At 41.1% G+C, this 22,943-nt stretch overlaps 1 protein-coding gene across 1 annotated transcript in view; it reads right to left on the bottom strand.

Moving 5' to 3' along the window:
- The window catches only part of trdn (triadin), a 209,007-nt gene that overhangs the window by 10,693 nt on the left and 175,371 nt on the right, over nucleotides 1-22,943 (bottom strand). The window contains exons 15-17 of the mRNA XM_080193433.1: nucleotides 12,917-12,964; nucleotides 8,692-8,727; nucleotides 7,672-7,716 (exon numbers count right to left, since the gene is read on the bottom strand). Of these exons, the coding sequence (XP_080049559.1) occupies nucleotides 7,672-7,716; nucleotides 8,692-8,727; nucleotides 12,917-12,964 (129 nt within the window). The remainder of the gene's footprint in view (nucleotides 1-7,671; nucleotides 7,717-8,691; nucleotides 8,728-12,916; nucleotides 12,965-22,943) is intronic.

The raw sequence follows: 22,943 nt of genomic DNA, 5'->3' as shown, positions 1-22,943 counted from the left end.
AGTTGCGGCGATCCTCAGGTTAAATAACCATCATTCAGTTCTACCCCTTAAAGGGAAAAACAGCCTATGGTCATTAGGAACAATTAGGATTCCTTATGCTTTCTGGGTCAAACTAATTTCCACCCTCCAACAACCCTTCTTCCTTCTCTCCTCCACCCCAACCCCCACCATGTGCCACTGTGTTCTCTTCCCCAGTTTCTCCCCATCTCTATCCAGTCAAACTTTGTCCTTTAATTCCTTCCCTTACCTCATCCCACCTCTTACACCAACCCTGTGTTCCTGCTTGATAGCATGCTAAGCCTTGCATTCCTGCCTTGGCATGGAGTCGAAGGAAACGTGAGGGCAGCACTATGAAGGGTGTGCAAACATACCTCAAAATATTAAGTGACGTGATGCTCATTAGGTGCACATGACCTATATCAAGTTGTTGATCACGCCAAATTTCCTATTTGATCTGGAGTGGTTTGGGGGAGGCGGGGGGAGGGGGTGGTGGGTGCGGTGGGGGGCGTGATTCTGGACAGTTCCATCTTTAATGATTTTCATGATTTTCAAATTGAGTCAAATGTGATTCCTGGTGCTGTAGACTGCCCGACCTGGCACGCAAGTTGGGAACGGAAAATGGCAAACTCTTTTTACGCAGATGAGCAAATGACTTTTGATAGTTTTAATACGTTGCACTGGCCATGACACACACCACTGATCGGACCAGAGAATCCTGCTCATTATCAATAAAATGTATATAGGCCAACGTATATACTGTGGCAGACTTTGTTATTTGTTAAAATGCATTCAAATTCACAGCAAACATTACTTTGTTGGTCATTTATATCTAAAATAAATGATCCTATTGGTTTATAATTGGTGTCATCTCATTCTACATTCTGGAAGACATGAGAACCCTCATGAAAGCATGTGCAAGACTGCCACATAAGATGGCAGTCTTATCACATGATTAGATAATGGGTAGCAAAAATAAACTCCAGTGGAGGGGATATGGTATCAGCTTAGAGAAGTGGCCAGTAATGCTGATTCTGAAAGAGGAGTAACCACTACCTAAAAGAGCTATCCAATCCACTGCATTGGCTACATGCTGAGGGAAATGAAAGTTAAGTTATTGGTTTGCTCGTTTATCCTGAAAACCACTGTTGTTTGTAATTTTTATTAATGATCTGGATGAGGGTATAGTTGGGTGGATTAGTAAATTTGCTGATGACACCAAAATTGGAGGTGTGGTAGATTGTGAGGAAGGGTGTCATAGTCTGCAGGGAGACTTAGATAGGTTGCAGAGCTGGGCCGAGAGGTGGCGGATGGAATTTAATGCGGAGAAGTGTGAGGTAATTCACTTTGGTAGGAGCAACAGATGTGTCGAGCATAGGGCTAACGGGAGGACTTTGAATAGTGTGGATGAACAGAGGGATCTAGGTGTGTGTGTACATAGATCCCTGAAAGTTGGGAATCAAGTAGATAAGGTTGTTAAGAAGGCGTACGGTGTCTTGGCGTTTATTGGTAGGGGGATTGAATTTAGGAGTCGCAGTGTAATGTTGCAACTGTACACTACTCTAGTGCGGCCGCACTTGGAGTACTGTGTGCAGTTCTGGTCCCCGCATTACAAGAAGGATGTGGAGGCGTTGGAGAGGGTGCAGAGGAGGTTTACTAGGATGTTGCCTGGTATGGTGGGGAGGTCCTATGAGGAGAGACTGAGGGATTTAGGGTTGTTTTCGTTGGAAAGAAGGCGGCTAAGAGGGGATCTTATTGAAACATATAAGATGATTAGAGGTTTAGATAGGGTGGATAGTGATAGCCTTTTTCCTCGGATGGAGAAAGCTAGCACGAGGGGGCATGGCTTTAAATTAAGGGGGGGTAGCTACAGGACGGATGTTAGGGGTAGGTTCTTTACCCAGCGGGTGGTGAGGGATTGGAATGCCCTGCCTGCTGCGGTTGTAAATGCGTCTAGTTTGGGGGCGTTTAAGAGATTTCTGGATAGGTTTATGGACGAAAAGGGATTGGTATAGGCTAGTGGGTCATTGTTTTTGTAACTGGTCGGCGCAACATCGTGGGCCGAAGGGCCTGTTCTGCGCTGTAATGTTCTATGTTCTATGTTCTATGTTAAAACTTGTTCAACTTATTAATTAATTGTAAGATTCTATGAAGTGTTGTAAGGTGTACTAGCAGTATGAAAGGTTATTGCGAGTAGCAGTATTTGTTAGTTGTAGCTTTAAATATAAATTAAGTGACACATAATAAAGATGCCAGCACAGGTGATGCATTGTGACTGCAGAATGTGGGAGTTCCTGGGCTTGGGGGTGATCCAGGGCAAACACTTCTGCAACTTGAAGTGCTTCAGCTCAGTGTTGTTTAGCTGGAGGCCAAGCTGCAGACATTGCAACATATCAGGGAGGGGACAAGTTACCTGATTTGAACCAGGAGGCAGTCACGTCCTTTAGGTCAGGGTCTTCTGATTTGGTCAGTGGTGAGAAATAAGAGGCTGTGACTGCAAGTGAAGCAGGTATGGGAACCAAAAAGGTAGAAGAGAAGGAGCCTCAGCTTTTACAATTGTCCAGCAGATTTGTGGTACTCGCAGCCTGTATATGTCAAAGTGGTGCCTAAAGCGTGGATCAGAAAATTGACAATGGCACCATGGCACAGGAATGCAGTGGTGGTTGGGGACAGTATAGGCAGTGCAGAGACATAGTTCTCTGCAGCCAAGAATGAGTGTATGGGAGTGCAGCCCACTGTATTGCCTGAATGGTGCCAGGGTTCAGGGTATCTGCACTGGACAGGAACTTGCAGTGGGAAAGGAAGGACCCAGTGGTCATGGTTCACACAGATACAGACAGCATAGGTAGAACAGGAAAAGAGTTTTTGCTGAGGGAATATGAGCTAGGGGCTAAGTTAAAAAGCAGAACCATAAAGGTTCCCTGGACTCTGGATTACTACCATGAACAAAATTCTATAGGGCAAATCAAATTAGGGAGTTAAATGCACAGTTCAAAGATTGGTTGGGAGAAATGGGTTTCAATTCATGGGGCACTGGCACTTGTAATGGAGAAAATGGAAACTGCACCATTCAGACAACACCTGAACCATGTTGGGAAAAGTTTTCTTGTAGACATATAACCAGGATAGTAGGGAAGGCTTTAAGAGTAGGGTCAAGGAATCAAGCTTAGGGAAAAGTGGTAAATTAATAGAGAGGACAGGCAAGGGAGCAAGGTAGGATGATGGAAATGATGAGCAGAGTGGCAAGGAGGGAAAGAATGTACAATGTAAGAGTGCACAAGTAGGTAAGTCCAAAGGCTACAAAATAGTAAAAATGCAAAAGTAAAAGCTCTGTGTCTGAGTGAGCATAGCAGTCATAACAAAATAGATGAAGTGAAGTGAATGCACAAATAGAAATAGATGTGTATGGTCTGATCGCATTACATAGGCATAGCTGTAGGATGACAAGGACTAGCACCTTAATACTCAGGGGACATTTAGGAAAGACAGGAAGCTAGAAACAAATGGAGGGCTAACTCTGTTAATGAGGGATGACTATGGTATGAGAGAGAGAGATCACCATCAAAATGTACAATCAATTTGGGTTGAGATGAGAAGTAGAAAATTATGAATTGCAGTAGACAGAGGGGAACCGGTGGATGTGGTGTTTTTAGATTTCCAAAAGGCGTTTGATAAGGTGCCTCACAAATGGTTGCTGCAAAAGGTTAGGGTGCATGGAGTTGGGGGTAAGGTGTTAGCGTGGATAGAGGATTTGTTGTCTAATAGGAAGCAGAGAGTTGGAATCAATGGGTGCTATTCTGGTTGGCAGTTGGTAACTAGTGGAGTGCCGCAGGGATTGGTGCTGGGGTCTCAGCTGTTTACTATTTACATAGATGATCTGGAGGGGGGGGCTGCTGAGTGTAAGATAACGAAATTTGCTGATGACACAAAGATGAGTGAAAAAGCAAATTGCACGGGGGGTGTGGAAAGTCTGCAGAGAGATCTGGATAGGCTGAACGAGTGGGCGAGGACCTGGCAGATGGAGTATAATGTTAGCAAATGTGAGGTTATCCACTTTGGCAGAAATAATAGTAGGAGGGATTATTAGTTAAAAGGCGAAAAGCTGCAGCATGCTATGGTGCAGAGGGACCTGGGGGTCCTTGTGCACGAATCGCAAAAACCCAGTCTGGAGGTGCAGCAGGTGATCAAGAAGGCAAATGGAATGTTGGCCTTTATAGCGAGGGGGATAGAATATAAAAGTAGGGAGGTCTTGCTGCAACTGTACAGGGTACTGGTAAGGCTGCAGCTGGAGTACTGTGTGCAGTTTTGGTCGCCGCACTTGTGGAAGGATATATTGGCCTTGGAGGCAGTGCAGAGGAGGTTCACTAGGCTGATACCAGAGATGAGGGGGTAGCCTACGAAGAGAGACTGAATAGACTGGGTCTGTACACGTTGGAGTTTCGAAGGCTGAGGGGGGATCTTATAGAGACATATAAGATAATGAAGGGGATGGATAGGGTAGAGGTAGAGAGATTCTTCCCGCTTAGAAAGGATAGCAGGACTAGAGGGCACAGCCTCAAGATAAGGGAGGGGCAGTTTAGATCAGAGTTGAGGAGGAACTTCTTCACTCAAAGGGTGGTGAACCTCTGGAATTCTCTGCCCATTGAAGTGGTGGAGGCTACCTCGCTGAATATATTTAAGTCACGGATAGATAGGTTTCTGATAGACAAGGGAATTAAGGGTTATGGGGAGAAAGCAGGAAAGTGGAACTGATCCACTTCAGATCAGCCATGATCTTATTGAATGGCAGGGCAGGCTCGAGGGGCTAGATGGCCTACTTCTGCTCCTATTTCTTATATTCTTATGTTCACTTGTGGGACTGGTTTATAGGTCTCCTAACAGTTATCACACTGCAGAGAGCATACAGGAAAAAATATGGGGGCTTGTGAGAAATATACTGCAATACTCATAGGTGATTGCAATCCAAATATAGATTGGACAAATGAGATTGCCAAGGATAAACTGGAAGATAATGTTTTTGAGATGGTTTCTCAGAGTAGCATGTTTTAGCACCTACCACAGAGCAGGCTACATTAAACCTAGTAATGTGCCATGAAACAGGATTAATTAAAGACCTCATAGGTAGCAGTGATCATAAAATGATTGAATTTCACATACGTTTTGAGGGACAGAGGAACAGATCTGTGTGGGTTATGCTGAAAAAGGGCAATTAAGAGGACATAAAGAGAGCTGGCTAAAAAAAACTGGGAAATTAAGTTAACGGATAAGTCAGTTAGGATGCAGTAGCAGACATTCAAAGCGATACTTCAGAATGGCCAGAAAAGATACACTCCAGTAAGTGTGAAATGATTTAAAGGAAGGACGCGCCACTCGTGGTTAACATAGAACATAGAACACTGCAGCACAAACAAGCCCTTCGGCCCACAAGTTGCGCTGATCATATCCATACCTACCAGGCCATAGAACTATCTATAACTCCCAATCCCATTAAATCTCATGTACTTATCCAGAAGTCTTTTAAAAGACCCCAGCGAGTTCACCTCTACCACCACTGACGGCAGCCGATTCCACTCACTCACCACCCTCTGAGTGAAAAACTTTCCCCTAACATCTCCTCTGTACCTGCTCCCCAACACTTTAAACCTGTGTCCTCTCGTAGCGACCATTTCAGCCCTGGGAAACAGCCTCCGAGAATCCACCCTATCTATACCTCTGAACATTTTATAAACCTCTATCAGGTCGCCTCTCAACCTTCGTCTCTCCAGGGAGAAGAGACCTAGCTCCCTCAACCTATCTTCATAAGGCATGTCTCCAAATCCAGGCAACATCCTTGTAAATCTCCTCTGCACCTTCTCAATAGCTTCCAAATCCTTCCTGTTGTGAGGTGACCAGAACTACGCACAGTACTCCAAGTGGGGTCTGACAAGGGTCCTATAAAGTTGCAGCATTACCTCCCGACTCCTAAACTCAATCCCTCGATTAATGAAGACTAAAGAAGTTAAAGATAGTGGGCGTAATTTAGCTGGCCTTTAGCTATGTGCAAATCCGATAATGACTACTATATCTTGCGAGACGCCACAAAAATGGAATTTGCAAAGAAATTTCAAATGCCGATTTTCCTAGGCTCCCAATGATGACTCAATCAGGTTCATGCCTCGGAAGGCTGCAAACCTAATTAACATGAATTTTAATGCATCATCTACTCAGTGGGCTTAACATCAAACCTTCAGTCCTAATCAAATCTTCCCACCCACCAGTCATGACATCATGCTGGTGCGAATCACCATTGTTCTTTAAAAATAGGAACCAGGCACCATGACCTCTAAGAAAGGAAGGGAGGGAGAACCACTGTCTCCATTGAGAGCGCTGGGGATTTCCAAATGAATTCCAGCCCCTGCCGCCAGGAAACCCGTGGGAGTTCACCATCAATGGGACCAGAAGATCCCACCAGCAGAAACAGCCAAAAAATCCTGCCCATCCTCTTGAGCACCAATTGTGTCAAGACCCCTCATGATATTATATACGTTTCAATAATCCATTTGTATATACAATCAGTTTCTCAGTAAATTAGCATTATTACATTCATTATATATTAATTATATCCTAGTTTTAACTATAGTTGAAGATTTTAAGAAGTCTTTATAAGAACATAAGAACTAAAGCAGGAGTAGGCCATCTGGCCCCTCGAGCCTGCTCCGCCATTCAATAAGATCATGGCTGATCTTTTTGTGCTCCACTTACCCGCCCACTCACTATAATCCTTAATTCCTTTACTTTCAAAAATGTATCTATCTTTACGTTTACTTTGGGAGGGATTTTCTGGCCTTCCCCATGGGAGTCTTCCAGCTCAACTGAAATTGAGCATTGCCGTTGGTTACCTGGGGGTGGGATGGGCAAGCCCGTAAAATGCTGTAGACTTCAGCAGAACCAGAAGATCTGGCTGGCGGCCAATGACAAGCCACCTCCCACCAAAACTGTGGCCTTTATCTTTTGGTTCTTTTTTTTCTCTCCTAATCCAATCTTCTTTTTCATCTCTATTTTCTTTCTCGACCTGCTTTATCCACCCAACTAACATTTCACAATATTTCAGTTTGATTTGTCATGGAGGGATGGAGTTTTTGCACTGTTCACCCCAATCCCAGATGTCCTGTAGATTTCCATCTCACTTCCAGCAGAATATATCATGGAGATTTTTGAAATTCTTTAGTAGAATGTGAGCATTGCTGGCAAGGCCAGAATTTATTGCCCATACCTAATTGCTCTTGATCCGCTGGAGCGGATCTGGCGTAAGTAGCTTCACAAGAGCTGTTACGAAGGGAGTTCCAGAATTTTGACCCCATGACAGTGAAGGAATGGTGGTATAGTTCCAAGTCACAATGGCTGTAGATAGAAGGGGAAATTACAATTGGCGATGTTCCAATGCATCTACATCCCTTTGATCTCCTGGGTCACCGTTTGCAAAGTGTTATCAAAGGAGCCTTGCTGAATGGTTGCAGTAACACTTGTGTATACTATACACTGCTGTCATTGTGCATAGGTGAGTACCTTCCAGCACAGGATTTTTTTTTGTCAACAGTTCTTCCATACTTAAAAATGAGGGTGGATATTGCGTACCAAGTTGAAGGCTGCTCTGAGTATGAATCACAGTTTTGGGGAATTATATGTAACTGATACCTGCTTTCTTTGGTGTTGAAGGAGTTGACTTCTCTTTGGTTGGTTCTTTAATACAAAGCAAAAAAAAATCAAATCTTTTTAAAGGAAATTTTTTTTAAGAATTGCAATGATAAAACAAAGAGACACACAAAAATAAAAGCAAGCAGCTGCTATTTTTGTCAACGGGTGTATATGAACAGCAACAAGATCCACATAGAGCTGTGCATTGTTGCCTTTGATGTCACAGCTCCAATTTTTCTACGAAACAAATGACACATCCAATGACAAGTATCCTAGCAACAAAATTAAAATTATAAGTTTAAAAATTATCTTCCTTTGCATAACATCATTATATGATACATTGTTTTGCTTCATATCAAATGTTGGCAATTTTTTTTACAGATTTTTTAAAAATTTAAGTTAGACTGCAGCTTAAAGAATGTGAAAATTATGGTAAAAATGTTTGGTAATTTGACTCATTTTCAATTTAAAATGGGCACATTTTAAACAGTTCTTGAATTCTTATTTACAATTGTAATTATTTGGCAAGCATAAAATATTCAAACTAAGTTGGAGCTATTTTAGACTACTGTAGACCATGAGATAGATATAAATTTTATGGTACTGAAGGCTTCAATGAGAGATTTAGCATAAAGCTGTTCATTTGGCCACTATTAAAAATAAAATTGGTTCAATGAATTGCTATTGAGGGCTAGAAATCAGCCGCACAGCGGAACTCAAATGGGGAGATGCTATAATTTACATTTTCACAAGAGGAGACAGAAAAATGGATAGGCAATAAACCTGATTTTCACGTGCACCTGGCAGTAAGGACATCACTAAGCATGAGTGGAGTAACATTCTTACAGCTAAGAAATGGTATGCGACAGGCAATATAGAATTCAAAAGAAAGAATGGAAATAATAAAACCAATCATGAAACAAGTAAAACTAAAGAATCCACACGTGACAAAAAGTTACGAATGATTTACAGAAAATCTACTGCTACAAATGATGCATGCAGTTGAAATGCAATATTTACTTGACACTGATTTTGCTGCTTGTAATTTCTCTTTCTCTGTAGCGAATAAAAATAAAAACAAGATTAAACAAAGATCAAAACACATTACAATGTTGTTAAAGAGGTCCATTGGATTAATGAAGATCAGATATCAGATTGGCCATGGATTTCGACCCTATTGGAATAGCTTACATGCAAGGGGAGGGTGTTTCCTCATTCAAAGGCACTCAGTGCCTGAAAGAGGGCCTTGGCACTGGGAAGATGGGGCCTGCTGAGAACTACCTACCCACCCTTGTTGCCAACCCTCTCCCCAACTAATCTCGCCATGCCATCATCCTTCAGCCATCATTCACCTGTGGTCCGAGTCCCTTGGTGATCCTAGGGCTTGGGTGGGTGCATTCCTGTAGCAACCACCACATTCCTGAGGACACTGATGAACAAGGAATAAGCTGTCAGTCACTGATTGGAGAGCCAGAGATAGCTTGATGTTTAATCGTAGACAAGCCCCCATTACCGATGTTAAGTTCCGCCCACACCTTATAACCTCTTCATTTCCCCAATGCCTAATTCCAATTTGGCTCAAAGTGCTTTTTTGCTGTTTTACCATTTCACAATTTTTATTTTAATCAAAATGAAGTGGCTCAATCATGACTTTTCTGTGATCTCCATTGGTTGTAAGGGCTCACGGATTTAACTTGGCAATATATGCATATTTTGAGTGGTAGAATTTGACATCACTCAAACTTCTGTATTCAAGACTAGGAGATTGGTGTTTTTATTTCTTCATCCTTTCTGTTTTCTCCCTGGTGCTCGGTCTTGAACTAAAGAAAGATTTTGTTGGATAACAATTCAATTAATGGCTATTCAATATATTCCCCAACTGACAAATTTTTATGGTTGTATTGTCAAAGCTGAAATATTGTTTATTGATATTCTTTTCAAATATTAATATTCAGGAGGGACAATAAAAAAAGAGAAATGTAGAAGTGGTTCAGAAAATGACCCAGGAAATTTTAGTTTTATTTTTTGGTGGAGCCAAGAGGTATTTTCTCAGCCACCAATCCACCCCACCCTCACAAAGATATTAGCCCATTACTGATCCATGCAAGCCCCTTTTCCCTCCAGAATGACCTGTTCAGTTCCAGAAAGCAATTTTGTGAAGGGCAATACTGGAGCATAACTTTATTCAGTCTTGCATTTATTTTTAAAATGAAAAGTTACACGCGCACACCTCCTAGATCAATCACATAATAGTTTCAATAAGTCTGTCTTTATGAGTGCTCAAATGAAATCTCTATTCAGGCCTGGAACCTCCCATCACAATGCACTAATTTTTTGGCATGTTGGGTTGGGAGATGCACATACACCATTTCGTGAGGTTTGGGATGCATGTGCATCTCCCATTGTTGGAAAGCCAGTGCAGTCAAGATCATGCTGGAAACTGGCAGGAAGATCAGGTAAGTGATTTTAATCTATTTGCAATGTAATTTAAATGTCATTATCAGGCCCGGGACTGAGTTCTCCAGGCCGATAGCATCTCCCATCATGCGAGAAGTATTGAACTCCAGCGGGGTTTAGAGTAGCTCCCTATGTTCGGGGAACTAGCAGGAGGCTCTGCTGGAGTGAAAGGTCGGGGCAGGGGGGGGGGGATGCAATCGAAGCTTCCCGGGGGATTGGGCGGCAGGGGTGTGATCCCCTGGGCATAGCTACACTAGCAGTGCCAGCCTGTGCCCCTTGGCACTGCCCAAGGGGCAAAGTGCCCAAGCCCAGGGGGCACCTTGGCACTGCCCACTGAGCAGTGGCAATGTCAAGGGGGTAGGGCCTATAGTGGTCAGGGCCTAGGGGTGATCGGTGGATGTGATGCTGCCATTCTGCATGGTGATCGGTCGGAGCTGGACGGAGGCCAACAGTCAGGGCAGGCTGCGGGGGGGTGGGGGGGGGGGGGTGTGGTCTGCCAGGGAGGGGAGGGGTCTGCCTCCCAGGGGTGCCTGCCTCTTGTGGGGAGGGGAGGGGTTCTGGGATAGTTCAGGGCTACTGGATATGCACAGAGTTCCAAAACTGTCAGGCCGTGGTGTAAATAGACCCCGCCCCTTGAGCTTTTAATGATGTTCACAATTCTGACCTCTGCATTGCAGAGTGTGAGAGATTTAAGTCTGAATTCCCATTGAGAAAATAAACAAACAATCATGAATTACACCATTTTTCCCACTAATTCAGCACTTAGAATTTTTTTTGCTAGAATTGCCCCCAACATCTTCCACTTGCATATAACGCAACATAATTCATACACAAGTATCATATCCCCCTGATCCACACTCCAATTGTCATCCACTGCAGCTTCCAAGACAGTTGATTTCCTGCATCCCCACAACTGGAAAGCAGCAGGGGGCACCTATCTGGATGTCCACAATTCATTGGCCATGAGTAAATAGGTGTCAGTTCTCAAATGTCGTGTGCCTCAAGTTAGTCAAGAAAATAGAAATAGAGAACATAAATCTTAATTTGTGAAAAATAAATTTAACATATTTTACAAAATCACAGAGCTGTTAGGGCATAGACGAAGGCTGTATTGCCCATCATATCTGCACTGGCTCTCCAAACAAGCATGTGGCTTAGTGCCATTCCCTTGCCTTTTCCCATACTCCATTTCAAGTACTCATCTAATGCCCTCTTGAATGCCTTGATTGAAGCTACTTCCACAATATTTCTAGGCAGTGTGTTCCAGACCTGAATCACTCACGTGAAAAAAATCTCACATCACATTTGCTTCTTTTACAAATCATTCTACATCTGTGCCCCTCTGTTCTTGATCATTTTACGAATGGCAACAGTTCCTACTATTTTCTGCCCATTATTTTGAACATCTCTATCAAATCTCCTCTTAGCCTTCTTTGCTCCAAGGAGAACAATCACTAGATTGTTCAACCAATCTATTCTCACAACTGAAGTTTCTTATCCTTGGAGCCATTCTTGTAAACCTCTTCAGCACTCACTCTAATGTGTTCTCATCCTTCCTATTGTGTTGTGCACAGAACTGTACACAATATTCCAGTTGAGGTCCAACTCGTGTCTTGTACCTCCTTGTTCTCCTATATCAGACTGACTTTTGTTAATTTAAAAGATAATGCGTGTTTGGAATATCCTGCTGAGCAAGATTGTAAAGAAAGAGACAGTGGTGCTGAAATTCTCCAAGTCTGAGGTGTGATTTTAGTTTACAATCAAGTCAAGAAATCTTGTTTGGACAGCAAAGTTCTGTTCAGAATTCCTTTGCATTTTTGACTCTTTCCACAATCTTCCCAGAGTTCCAAGTAAGCGCATTTTATAATGAGGTCAATGGTGCTGTAGCTATCAACTTCTGGCTTACGCACTAACGGTTTTGAGACTCAGAGTTACACGGTACAGCTGATCTCAAGATCAGCTGGGAAGGTGGAAGTAAGGAGTGTGTGAGCCTGTGCTGTGGAAAGGTTCGATTGTGATTTTTGCAGCATGGAGCATCTTTTTCTAGTGATATTTTACCATCTTCCCAGCCAATCCTGGATGTGTTCTTGATTATTTGTATGAGACCACTGGCAGACTTAGACTATAGTGAGTACAAAAGGAGAACATGTCACCAGAAAGGCAACTGGGAAACAGTGCCAATTGCTGCATTATGACCTGCAACCACAGCGAGCTACTCAACTGCTCTCTCTGTGGCAACGATTATGGTCATTGCACTGAACTTTTATGAAACGTGTAATCTCAAAAGCGTGATCTCAACATCAGCCGTTCTACCAGCGTCTACACAGGTATCCTCCGAGTGTTCCAGTTTCCTCCCACAGTCCAAAGATGTGCAGGTTGGGTGAATTGACCAAGTTAAATTAGTGTCCAAAGACATGTGGGTTAGGCGGATTAGCCATGGTAAATGGCAGGGTTACAGTGAAAGAGTGGAAGGGAGGGCCTGGGTGAGATGCTCTTTCAGAGAGTCAATTCAGACTTGATGGGCCAGATGACCACTTTTTGCATGGTAGTGATTCTACAGTTGATCCACTTTATAGGAGAGCTGAGAAATCCACCACTTTTGGGATCAGTGAGTTTGGAGCATCCATTTTTATGGTGGCATACAAATTTACTTTGCCAGCTTTTACAGAAAACACCTTGAAACTTACCAATCAAGACAGGCATAAAATCCCTAAAAGCACAATTTGCATGCCAACACATTCTCCAGAAATGAAATTCAACGTTCAGTGCAATGTATACTTTTACTCACCTGGTTTTATTGGAGCAGCTACTTTTTTCTTTGAAGCGACTTCTGGTTCTAAAACGAAACAGCAGAGTAAATGATTATGGGCAATTTATAATTTTGAGATTGAATACGTTTATGTATTAAGAAAGGTAAAATGGTCTCAGTTTCATTTAGGTTGTTTGAGAACCTTGGTGTCTGGGAGTCTGGGTTTATTTGTACATCTACATTTTAATTCGGTTTTACAATGCTTGAAGTTAAAGTGAAGGTGAAATGGAGTTAAAAGTTTAGCGATTTTGGGGAAATAAAACTGAGTGACAATGGTCACATGACACAGATACAGAGAAAGAATAGAGAAAAGTAAGAGTTCAGCGTGTGTCAGAGAGAGGGGATGTGAATTGTAAGCTCTCTAATAAGAAAAACCACAAGGTTACTGGGACTGTAGTTGACTGAATAGTCAGCAAGGATGCAATAAAGTGATAAATTTAGCAAAGGTGCTACTGGAAAACTGAGTTTAGAGAACTTATTTGTTTGCTTTGTAATTGAAGAAACAGTGAATTTAGTGTGTGGTATCTGAATATTTCAGGGAGCTACACAAATTGGGTAAGAAGCATCAAGTGAATGCTCGGGATTTCTTCAGAAAAAAACTATTTGCAGCTATGCCAATCTCAAGCGGGAAATCTTTGTATCAAAAGACTGGTAATTCTTGACTGATTTGTGTCTATAAGGATTTTCTGGAGTTGAGGAATTGTATGACAATTGCACACCTTCTTGTGTTTGAGATCTTTCCAACTTCGTCTGGTGTAATATAAGTCAATTTTCTTGTTTAATAAATATTTTATTCTTTGTGTTAGAAGTTTATCAGCAGACTTTTGAAAAATTGTTCAGTAACTTTCTTCAATCTTACTAACAAAAAGTTTGGATTTATCAAGCCAGATTTCATCTGACTTGTCCAGTATTAACATCGGCTGCATTCATAACAGAACTTTTGAGTTCATCAATCACAATTGGAATAATTAGTTCAATCTAATGTGCAATAATGTAATGTACAATAAGAATACACATTTTCCTGAATAACCAAACAAATTATTACATCACAATAACTGATCTGTATTACCAATGGAAAATCATGGTGAGGAATGTTAATGAAAATTAATAGATAAATAAATGGAGAAATATTAACATGCTCAAAACAAGGAATCTCCAGAGTTGTTGCACAAACATTTCTTCAGTTCACCATCCTTGGGCCCAGCTGAACATTTTAAAATTGCATTTCTGAATAAGTAACACAAATCTATCATCTAGTTCCAGTGCAGATTCTACTTCAACCAGCAAGAAATGTGTATCTGTACAATGAGCACAACTGTTTACAAGTAAAAATGTGCAGGAGATTTTTGATTAACTTGTAGATGCAGTGACCTATAAGAACAGGAAAAAATTGCTTTATCCATGAATCTATGAACGTCTCTTATTGTGGATGGGAAACCTATGAACTGACATAAGGAGTTCTGTTTCATCTCCTTCTTTATATGAGACTATAAGAAAAATTAGAGCAGAAGAAAATCTCTTTGGGGTCCCTTAACATTTTTATTATTATTTTAGATGAGTTACATGATCAGGAGTGCTTCAGTTCTAGAGTGGAATGAATTTTTTGGTCAGCAATGCTGACAATGATCTAACACCCGGAAATAACAATGATCTCCCACTCAACACTGTTCTTTGTTGGAATGGATGGAGATTTTCAGTCCATCATAAGATTCTCAATGCCACTGATTACTATTGAATGCTCTTCATCGAGACTATAATCATTCTTTCTAAAGAGAGCAGGATGTATGAGAAAAGAACCACAATTTCTATAGCCACCAATTTCCGTAAAATAAATTCTCATGTTCAAGAAGAAAAATTGCATACATATTTCAGTCTCATATCAGATGCTCATATGAATAAATCATTCCAGTCTCCCACCTACAGAAATCACTACATAAGGCCTGTACCTAATAAATGTGCCACCAGTTTCAATTTTCCAAATCCGCCTCAATTTACACCTGAATGGTTTGAAATAAGAGTTCTTGTGAGGCAGAGGCAGAAATGGCCCTTAAATGTAAATTTCCACGGTCAGCTAATTATCATAACATAGTTTTCAGGTTGGACAGTTTTTGCAATAGTTATGGTAGCAAATTAGCAACCTGGAGTTCAGAATCCCAACATTTTTTAAAGCTGTATTTAATAAATCAGGGGAAATGAAGGGCTGAATTTTCCTTTGCTGCACAGCTTGCTTTTCTCACCGCATTTGTTAGCACTTAAGAAAAAAATGCTGAACGTTTGTCCATCATCATCACGCTAGCAGAGCGGTCTCTGCCTAGCCTACAACATCAGCTTTCTAGAAATCAGGAAAGGGTGCGCCCCAATCTCCAACACAAAAAGTTAAATCACAGGCACAGAGAATTCCCTATTCACTTCCCCAGAGAAATAAAAACAGCATTGCCCCGGGCTAGTGTCAGAGGGTCTGGGGGCAGTGCCAAGGGACAGTGCAAAGGGGTGTCCCTCTGCAACCTTGGCACTGCACTTACCTGTGCACCATTGACGTGGTCTCTTCATCTGCTTCATGTTGCTCTAGACCTGTTGTAAACTTCACTGACATAACATGCCAGCAAGGGGAGAAATCCCAATCTGGACGATTGGTACAGCGAGGTAGTCCAGTTATGAGATTTATACGCACATAGAGGCTTCTGACCACAGGAACCCACGTTATATCATTGGTGATTGGGGGAGGAAACTGGACTATCATGTGAAATTCCAGCAGTGAGATTCTCGTTTATGGCCTTTCATGGTATTCTGCGCCCACTCGCAGAAAATCCGGGCGCAAAATCCCAGCCAAATTGACCAAATCACCACCAATTTTGTTTTAAAATCCCATTAGTTCACTAATAACCTCCAGAGAAAGAAAATTACAGCCTTTAGATACTAGATTTCAATTTACATGGTTTTCATTTCATGATCTTTGGTGACGTATCAAACCAGGAGGTTTTACAAACAGGCACTCTTTTAAGTCACACCAACACCTTCTAAGGACAACTAGGGATGTTAATACTTCAAGGGTAATTTTTAAAAGTTCAAGATTTTGATAGAACAAAGATTGGCTGTACATCCCTGGATTTGTTGGAATAATTACAAGCATTGTACAGGAGGAGCAGGAAACTGCCTATAGATGAATGAAATTCATCTATAGGCAGTTTGCAAAAAATTGCAAATAATTGAAGAGAAGATTCAGAATAGACAGACCAGGGAACTGAAGGGAAAGGAAACCGTGGTGTAGGCATCTATGTGCAAGCAAGTAACTGCTTGACAGTTGTCAATATGGAAGTGGAGGTGGTTGTGAGGAGTTGTCTTCTCTGTCTTTCCAATACATCATCATCACCAGTCAGCATTGAAATAATTGAGTATAGTTCAGGCCATAACTAATAATTACTATCACCAGATGTGCCAGTCCATAAGCCTCACAATAGCTCAAAGTATCTGTGCAGGGGGATAGCACAACTCTGCATCAAGTTCTCTAACAGCTGGTGTAACTAAGTCTTTCCAGGCTTAGAAACATAGCTGGCAACATCTGAGCAGATGAGGCCAATCTTGATGTGCTGACTGTTAATCACCCAAGTAATTTTTTTTTACATGATATAATTTAAATGAACTATTTCTGTGGAAACATCTAACAATATTGCTGGTCAAACATTGGCTTATATTGGTGGTAGCATTCAGACTTTTGGCCCAGAGTCCTTTAGGATTAAAAGTACATTCGAATTGTTATACAGCATTAACAGATCATTTGGGCCAACTGGTCTGTACTGGGTATTTACATTCCACATGAGTCTCCTAACATTCCATCTGCCTCATCTCAAACTTTCCTTTTATCCTTTTTTCCCCTCATGTATTCACATTTTCTTTTAAAGCCATCGAAGCTATTGCCTCAATCACTCCTTCAAGTTATATATTTTGAACATTCTCTGAGTAAAAAAATTGGATTTATTAGTAACTATTGTATATTGATCTCCTCCATTTTTTAATTGTCCCACAGACAGGAAAAAAATTCCCTCCATATCTACCCTGTTCAACCCATCATTATTCCAAAGAGAAATAAAACAACCTGTTCAATCTTTCCAAAAGCTGCAATCTCTTAATTTTGGCGCCCCATTGTTTTTGCATATTCTCCAATAATTTTATGTCCTTTCAGTTGCATGGAGACCAGAACTGCGAACAGCATTCAAGGTATGGCCAGAATATGTTCCCAAACAAATTTCACTCAGTTTTGAATTCTATACCCCTAGAAATAAATCCCAGTGCTTTACTGACCTATGATGCTGATTTAATTGTTAATTGTTTAATTGCATCCATAGGTTCCTTTGCTTTTCTATCCCAATCAGATTGTTCTTTAAGTGTAGGTGGTCTTTACTTTCTTAAGAATAGATACAACATATCTCAAAACCAGAAACTTCAGGGCCAAATCCATGCTGGATTTCTGGTCAGATGGTTCAGGCTGGATCAGGTAGGGTCAAGGGTCAGTTGGATCAATTGGAGAATGGGAAACAACATGCATGCAAAGCCATTAACTGGTTGGCACACCACCACACCAATGCAGCGCTTAGCTAGACAATTTTTCTCATTTAATAATATTTAACATTTATCAATGGCAGTTTAAAAAATGTACAGTTTTCAGATATCGCTAGATTTTGGATAGAGGAACTGAGACACTGCACCTGTACAAGATTTTCACTTTAACTATGTATGATTCATTTGTAACTTAACAGCACAATTTGCAATTGGACGTAGCATTCATAACAAAGTAGATGAATTGAAAACACACGTTGAAGTAAATAAATATGGGGGAAGGTGATGGCCTTGTGGAATTATCACTAGATTCTTAATCCAGAAACTCAGCTAATGTTCTGGGGACCCGGGTTTGAATCCCGCCATGGCAGATGGTGGAATTTGAAATCAATAAAAAAATCTGGAATTAAAAGTCTACTGATGACTATGAAACCATTGTCGATTGTTGGAAAATACCCATGTGAATCACTAATATCCTTCTGGGAAGGAAATCTGCCATCCCTACCTGGTCTGGCGTACATCTGAATCCGGAGCCACAGCAATGTGGTTGACTCTCAACTGCCCTACAAGGGCAAGTAGGGATGTTCAATAAATGCTGGCAGCCAATGACACCAACGTCCCATGAATGACTAAGAAAAATCTGATAGCTATTAGACGTGGCTGCAGGCGACAAGGATTGGGTTCCAAATATTGAGAGGTATATGACATTCAAGAAGAATAGGAAGCTAGATAGAGAGGGTAGCACAGTTGATCAAGAATGGTATTGATGCAATAGTTGGAGATGTTCAGGAGATCAGAATGTAGAATCAGTTTAGGTGGAGATGAGGAATAGTAAAGGAAAGAATTAACTAGTGGGAGTGGCCTATAGATTCCCTACCAGTAACCACAATGTAGGACAAAGTAAACAAGAAGTAATATTGGACATTTGTGATGAAGAGACAGCAATGGTCATGGTTGATTTTAATCTACATGTAAACTGGAAAAATCAGATTGGCAGTAGTAGCCTGGATGAGGAGTTCATAGAATACTTTTGAGACAGTTTCTTCCAGCAGCACATTCTGAGACCAACCAGAGAGCAGGTAATATGTCATATTGAATTGTGTCATTTGACGGAATTAATTAATGACCTCAGAATGAAGGCACCCATAAGTAGCAGCGGCCACAATATGATTGAGATTTATGTCCAGATTGAAGGAGAAAGGAAGGGGCCTAAGACTAGTATTTTAAACTTAAATAATGGCCGCTATGTGGGAATGAAAGCTATGCTAGCTGCAGTGAACTGGAACACTAGGCTAGGGGATTCATCAATATAGAAACAGACATTTAAGGGGATATTTCAGAATATTCAAAGTAAGTATCTTCCTATGATAAAGACAAATTCTAAGAGGAAGCCCCACCACACATGGTTAGCTAAAGTAGTTAAGGAATGCATCAAACTTAAAGAAAAAGCATACAACTGTGCAAAGACGAGTGGTAGGTTAGATGATTGGTCAGAATATAAATAACAGCAGAGACTGACTAAAAGATCAATTAGGAGAATAAAATTAGAGTATGAGAGGCAGATAGCTAGAAATATAAAAATAGGTAGCAAGAGTTTCAACTGGTGTTTAAAAATAGAAAAAGTGTGTTGGTTCTCCAGACAAATGCAAGGTAATACATTTTGGTAGATTGAACCAGAGCAAGACTTATTCAGTTAATAGTAGGGTGTTAAAGAGAGTTACAGAACAAAGAGGTTGAGGGGTACATGTTCATAGCTCGTTGAAAGTGGAGTCACAGGTGGACAGAGTGGTGAAGAAAGCATTCGGTATGCTCGGTTTCATCGGTCAGAACATTGAATACTGGAGTTGGGATGTCTTGTTAAAGTTGTACAAGACATTGGTAAGGCCACACTGTATACTGTGTGCAATTCTGGTCACCCTATTACAGAAAGAATATTATTAAGTTAGAAAGAGTGCAGAAAAGATTTACTAGCTTGCTACCGGGACTTGATGGCTTGAGTTACAAGGAGAGGCTGAATAAACTGGGACTTTTTTCTCTGGAGTGTAGGAGGCTGATGGGTGATCTTATAGAGGCCTATAAAATAATGAGGGGCATAGATAAGGTAGATAGTCAATATCTTTTCCCAAAGGTAGGGGAGTCTAAAACTAGATGGCATAGGTTTAAGGTGAGGGGGAGAGATACAGAAGTGTCCAGAGGGGCAATTTTTTTCTCACAGAGGGTGATGAGTGTTTGGAACAAGCTGCCAGAGGTAGTAGTAGAGGTGGGTACAATCTTATCTTTTAAAAAGCATTTAGATAGTTACACGGATGGCCTACTTCTGCTCCTATTTCTTACGTTCTTATGAGAGGGATACGGGCCAAATGCGGATAATTGGGCTTAGTTTAGGGGTTTTAAAAAAAAGGCAACATGGACTAGTTGGGCCGAAGGGCCTGTTACCCTGCTATAAACCTGTATGTCTCTAGAGAGTGACAATGGCAAGTTAATAATAGATAGTAAGGAAATGGCAGAGAAAATGAACAAATATTTTGCTTCTGTCTTCACTCCAGTGGATACAAAAAACTCTAGAAATAGCTGTAAATCAAGAAGGAGGAGGAAGAGGGGAACATGAAATTACAATTGCTAGGACATTCTTTGAAAGAGTAGCATGTACTGTGAGTAAAAGGATGCCACATCAAAGGCCACATATATTGGTGGAATTGGCAAGATTACATCTTGAATACTATGCAGAGTTCTGGTCTCCTTATTTAAAGAGGGATGTATATGCATTGGAAGTGGTTTATAGGATGCTTACTCAGTTCATACCTGAAATGAGCAAGTTGTTTTATAAGGAAAGGTTGCATACACTGGGCTTGTTTCTGTTGGAGTTTAAAAGCATAAAGACTGACTTGGTTGAAATATTAAAGATCTTGATGACCTTGACAAGGAGGATGTGGAAAAGATGTTTCTCCTGTGGATGAGTCCAGAACTAGGGACACTGTTGTAAAATTAGGGGTTACCCTTTTTGGACAGAGATGAGGTATTTTCTTTCTTGGAGGGTTGTGACTGTGGAAGTGATAGAAGTGGTAGAAGTGGGTCACTGAATACTTTTAAGGCAGAGGTAGATGAATTCTCATTAGGCAAGAAAATAAAAGATTTTTGGGGATAGGTGGAAATGCAGAACAGATCAACCATGATCTTATTGAATGGCAGAACAGACTTAAGGGGCCAAATGGCTTACTTATTCTCCTATTTTGTATGATCATGAGTACTGCCCAGAGTACTTAAATTAACTAACAGGTTCTCTTGCTGTGTGCATGTGTATGTATACGGGTACTTGCAGATGGACACAAGACACCTCGTGTATTCTGACCTGAAGACACTATTTTATGGAAAACTCATTATTGCCAGTAATAAGTGGGGCACATTTTATGTGGGGGAATATTACCCCACCCTCTTCTGACAAAAGACTGATCATTAGCTGATCAACTTTTTAATAAGGCTGCCCTGCACTGATAACACGTTGGGGATGACATTAACAAGAATGAGATAACTATGGGACTTGCACTCATGAGGGAAAGGATGTTCTCGCTGGCTCCCCACTCCTGAAAGTAAACTAAAGTTCAAAGTAAACTCATTACAACAGCACTGAACTGAAATAAGAAACACAGTCAAAGCAAATGTTTTGCACTTGTATGCATCACTGAAATGAAACACAACAGATTAAACTTTATGTACTGAATGTCTTTTGAAATTTGCATGTTGGTTCACTGCAATGTGATTGGCTGCCAGGTGAGTTGTTCCAGCAGTGCCTGAACTCAGCAGCAACTGTTGTTGTGGCTCCAAGCAATCTCAAGGAAAAGAATATTAGTGAACAGAGGTAAGTCTAAAATCCTTGGTTGGGGACCCAAGGAAAATGGGGGAAGGAAGTAGGGATTGGGTTTTGGAGGCTTGGTGAGGAATCACAATGGTGAATGGGGTCTTGGGTGGAAAGGTGGCAGTAGAGTACAGGGCACATCCCAAAGGAGGTTTCCTCTCCATGCTGCCAACTTTTTCACCTAATCTGGTGAAGTAGCCAGCTGGCCTCCTTAATTCCACCTTCCCTAGCCTCATGTATCAATATGGCAGGGGTGGAAACAGCCCTTAACTGACCATTAATTGGCCACTTAGAGAGCCTAGGACGGATGTCAGAGGTAGGTTCTTTACCCAGAGGGTGGTGAGGGATTGGAACGCCCTGCCTGCTGCAGTTGTAAATGCGCCTAGTTTGGGGGCGTTTAAGAGATCCGTGGATAGGTTTATGGATGGAAAGGGATTGGTTTAGGTTAGAGGGTCATTGGCTTTTTAATTGGTCAGCGCAACATCGTGGGCCGAAGGGCCTGTTCTGCGCTGTAATGTTCTATGTTCTATGTTCTAAATAGGTCTAAGGATCAGTGAGTTATTTGATACCTTATTCATCCACCATATTATGGAGGACAGATCGGGGTGGGCTACCACTTGTCCTATTTTACACATTCATTCCCTCCACCTGAAAATACTATGTCTGAAGGGCTAAGTTTGGTGGAGTCTAAGAAATAGGAACAGTAGTCGGCAATTTGTCCCTTTGAAACCACACTACTATTCAACAAGATTATAGCAGATCTTCTAACTTAACTCCACTTTATTGCAATATCCCTATTTTCTTTAATTTCCTTTGCATTCAAAAATGCATTCGGCATAAACAAAACATGAATAATTGGCACAATACCTCACGAGACTTCAGGTATCAAAGAGGAAGAAATTGAGAAAAGAGTGAAGAAATGGCTGAAGTATGCCTATCTTCACATTAACATGTCTTTTCAACGTCCTTCAAAGTCTTTCGATGTCTTGTAACACTGGATGCTTATTTCACATGCATAACAATTACAAAGTAGAGCCAAAGGCAAGGTTTATGATTTCAAACTATTTACTGGGGCTAGTATTCCTGTCTCTCAAATCCCAAGTGAGTCAGGTCCTGGAGCATTACAGAGAGGAAAATGAGGCTGACAGCCACCACTACCATGCTATCTCCTGCTTTTACATATGATGTGCATTTCCTGGGAATATGGATGTAAAGAATGATAATGGGAAGTGCTTTCCTGAAACAGACAGGAGCATTAAAATTACATTAAGTTAACATGTAGGTAACATAAGAATAGGTTCCTTGTTATTTTCTGTTTGATGCTGTTTGAATGAATCCATAGTTAAGAATGCCAATAAAAACTAGGCACGAGGCAATACAAGGATACCTTGAGATTGCAAGAGCATTAATGTGGAAATTAGTAACTTACAGCTTACAGGTAACCTACTCTTACATTGTAGTACAACAGGATAACATTGCATTGTTAGAGGTGGCTTTAATGCTGATACAAACAGTAGCCACTAGAACAAAATTGCCCTTTTGCAGTGGCACACAACTGTGCAAAAGTGAAAAATGCTTTCAAAAAATTCTATGCTACCT

The sequence above is a fragment of the Carcharhinus amblyrhynchos genome, chromosome 7 (genome assembly GCF_965287045.1).
Source record: "Carcharhinus amblyrhynchos chromosome 7, sCarAmb.v2.hapA, whole genome shotgun sequence".
In the NCBI taxonomy this organism is placed as follows: Eukaryota; Metazoa; Chordata; class Chondrichthyes; order Carcharhiniformes; family Carcharhinidae; genus Carcharhinus; species Carcharhinus amblyrhynchos.
The sequence above is the reverse complement of the archived record's forward strand: the minus strand, read 5'-3'. Positions and strand labels throughout refer to the sequence as shown.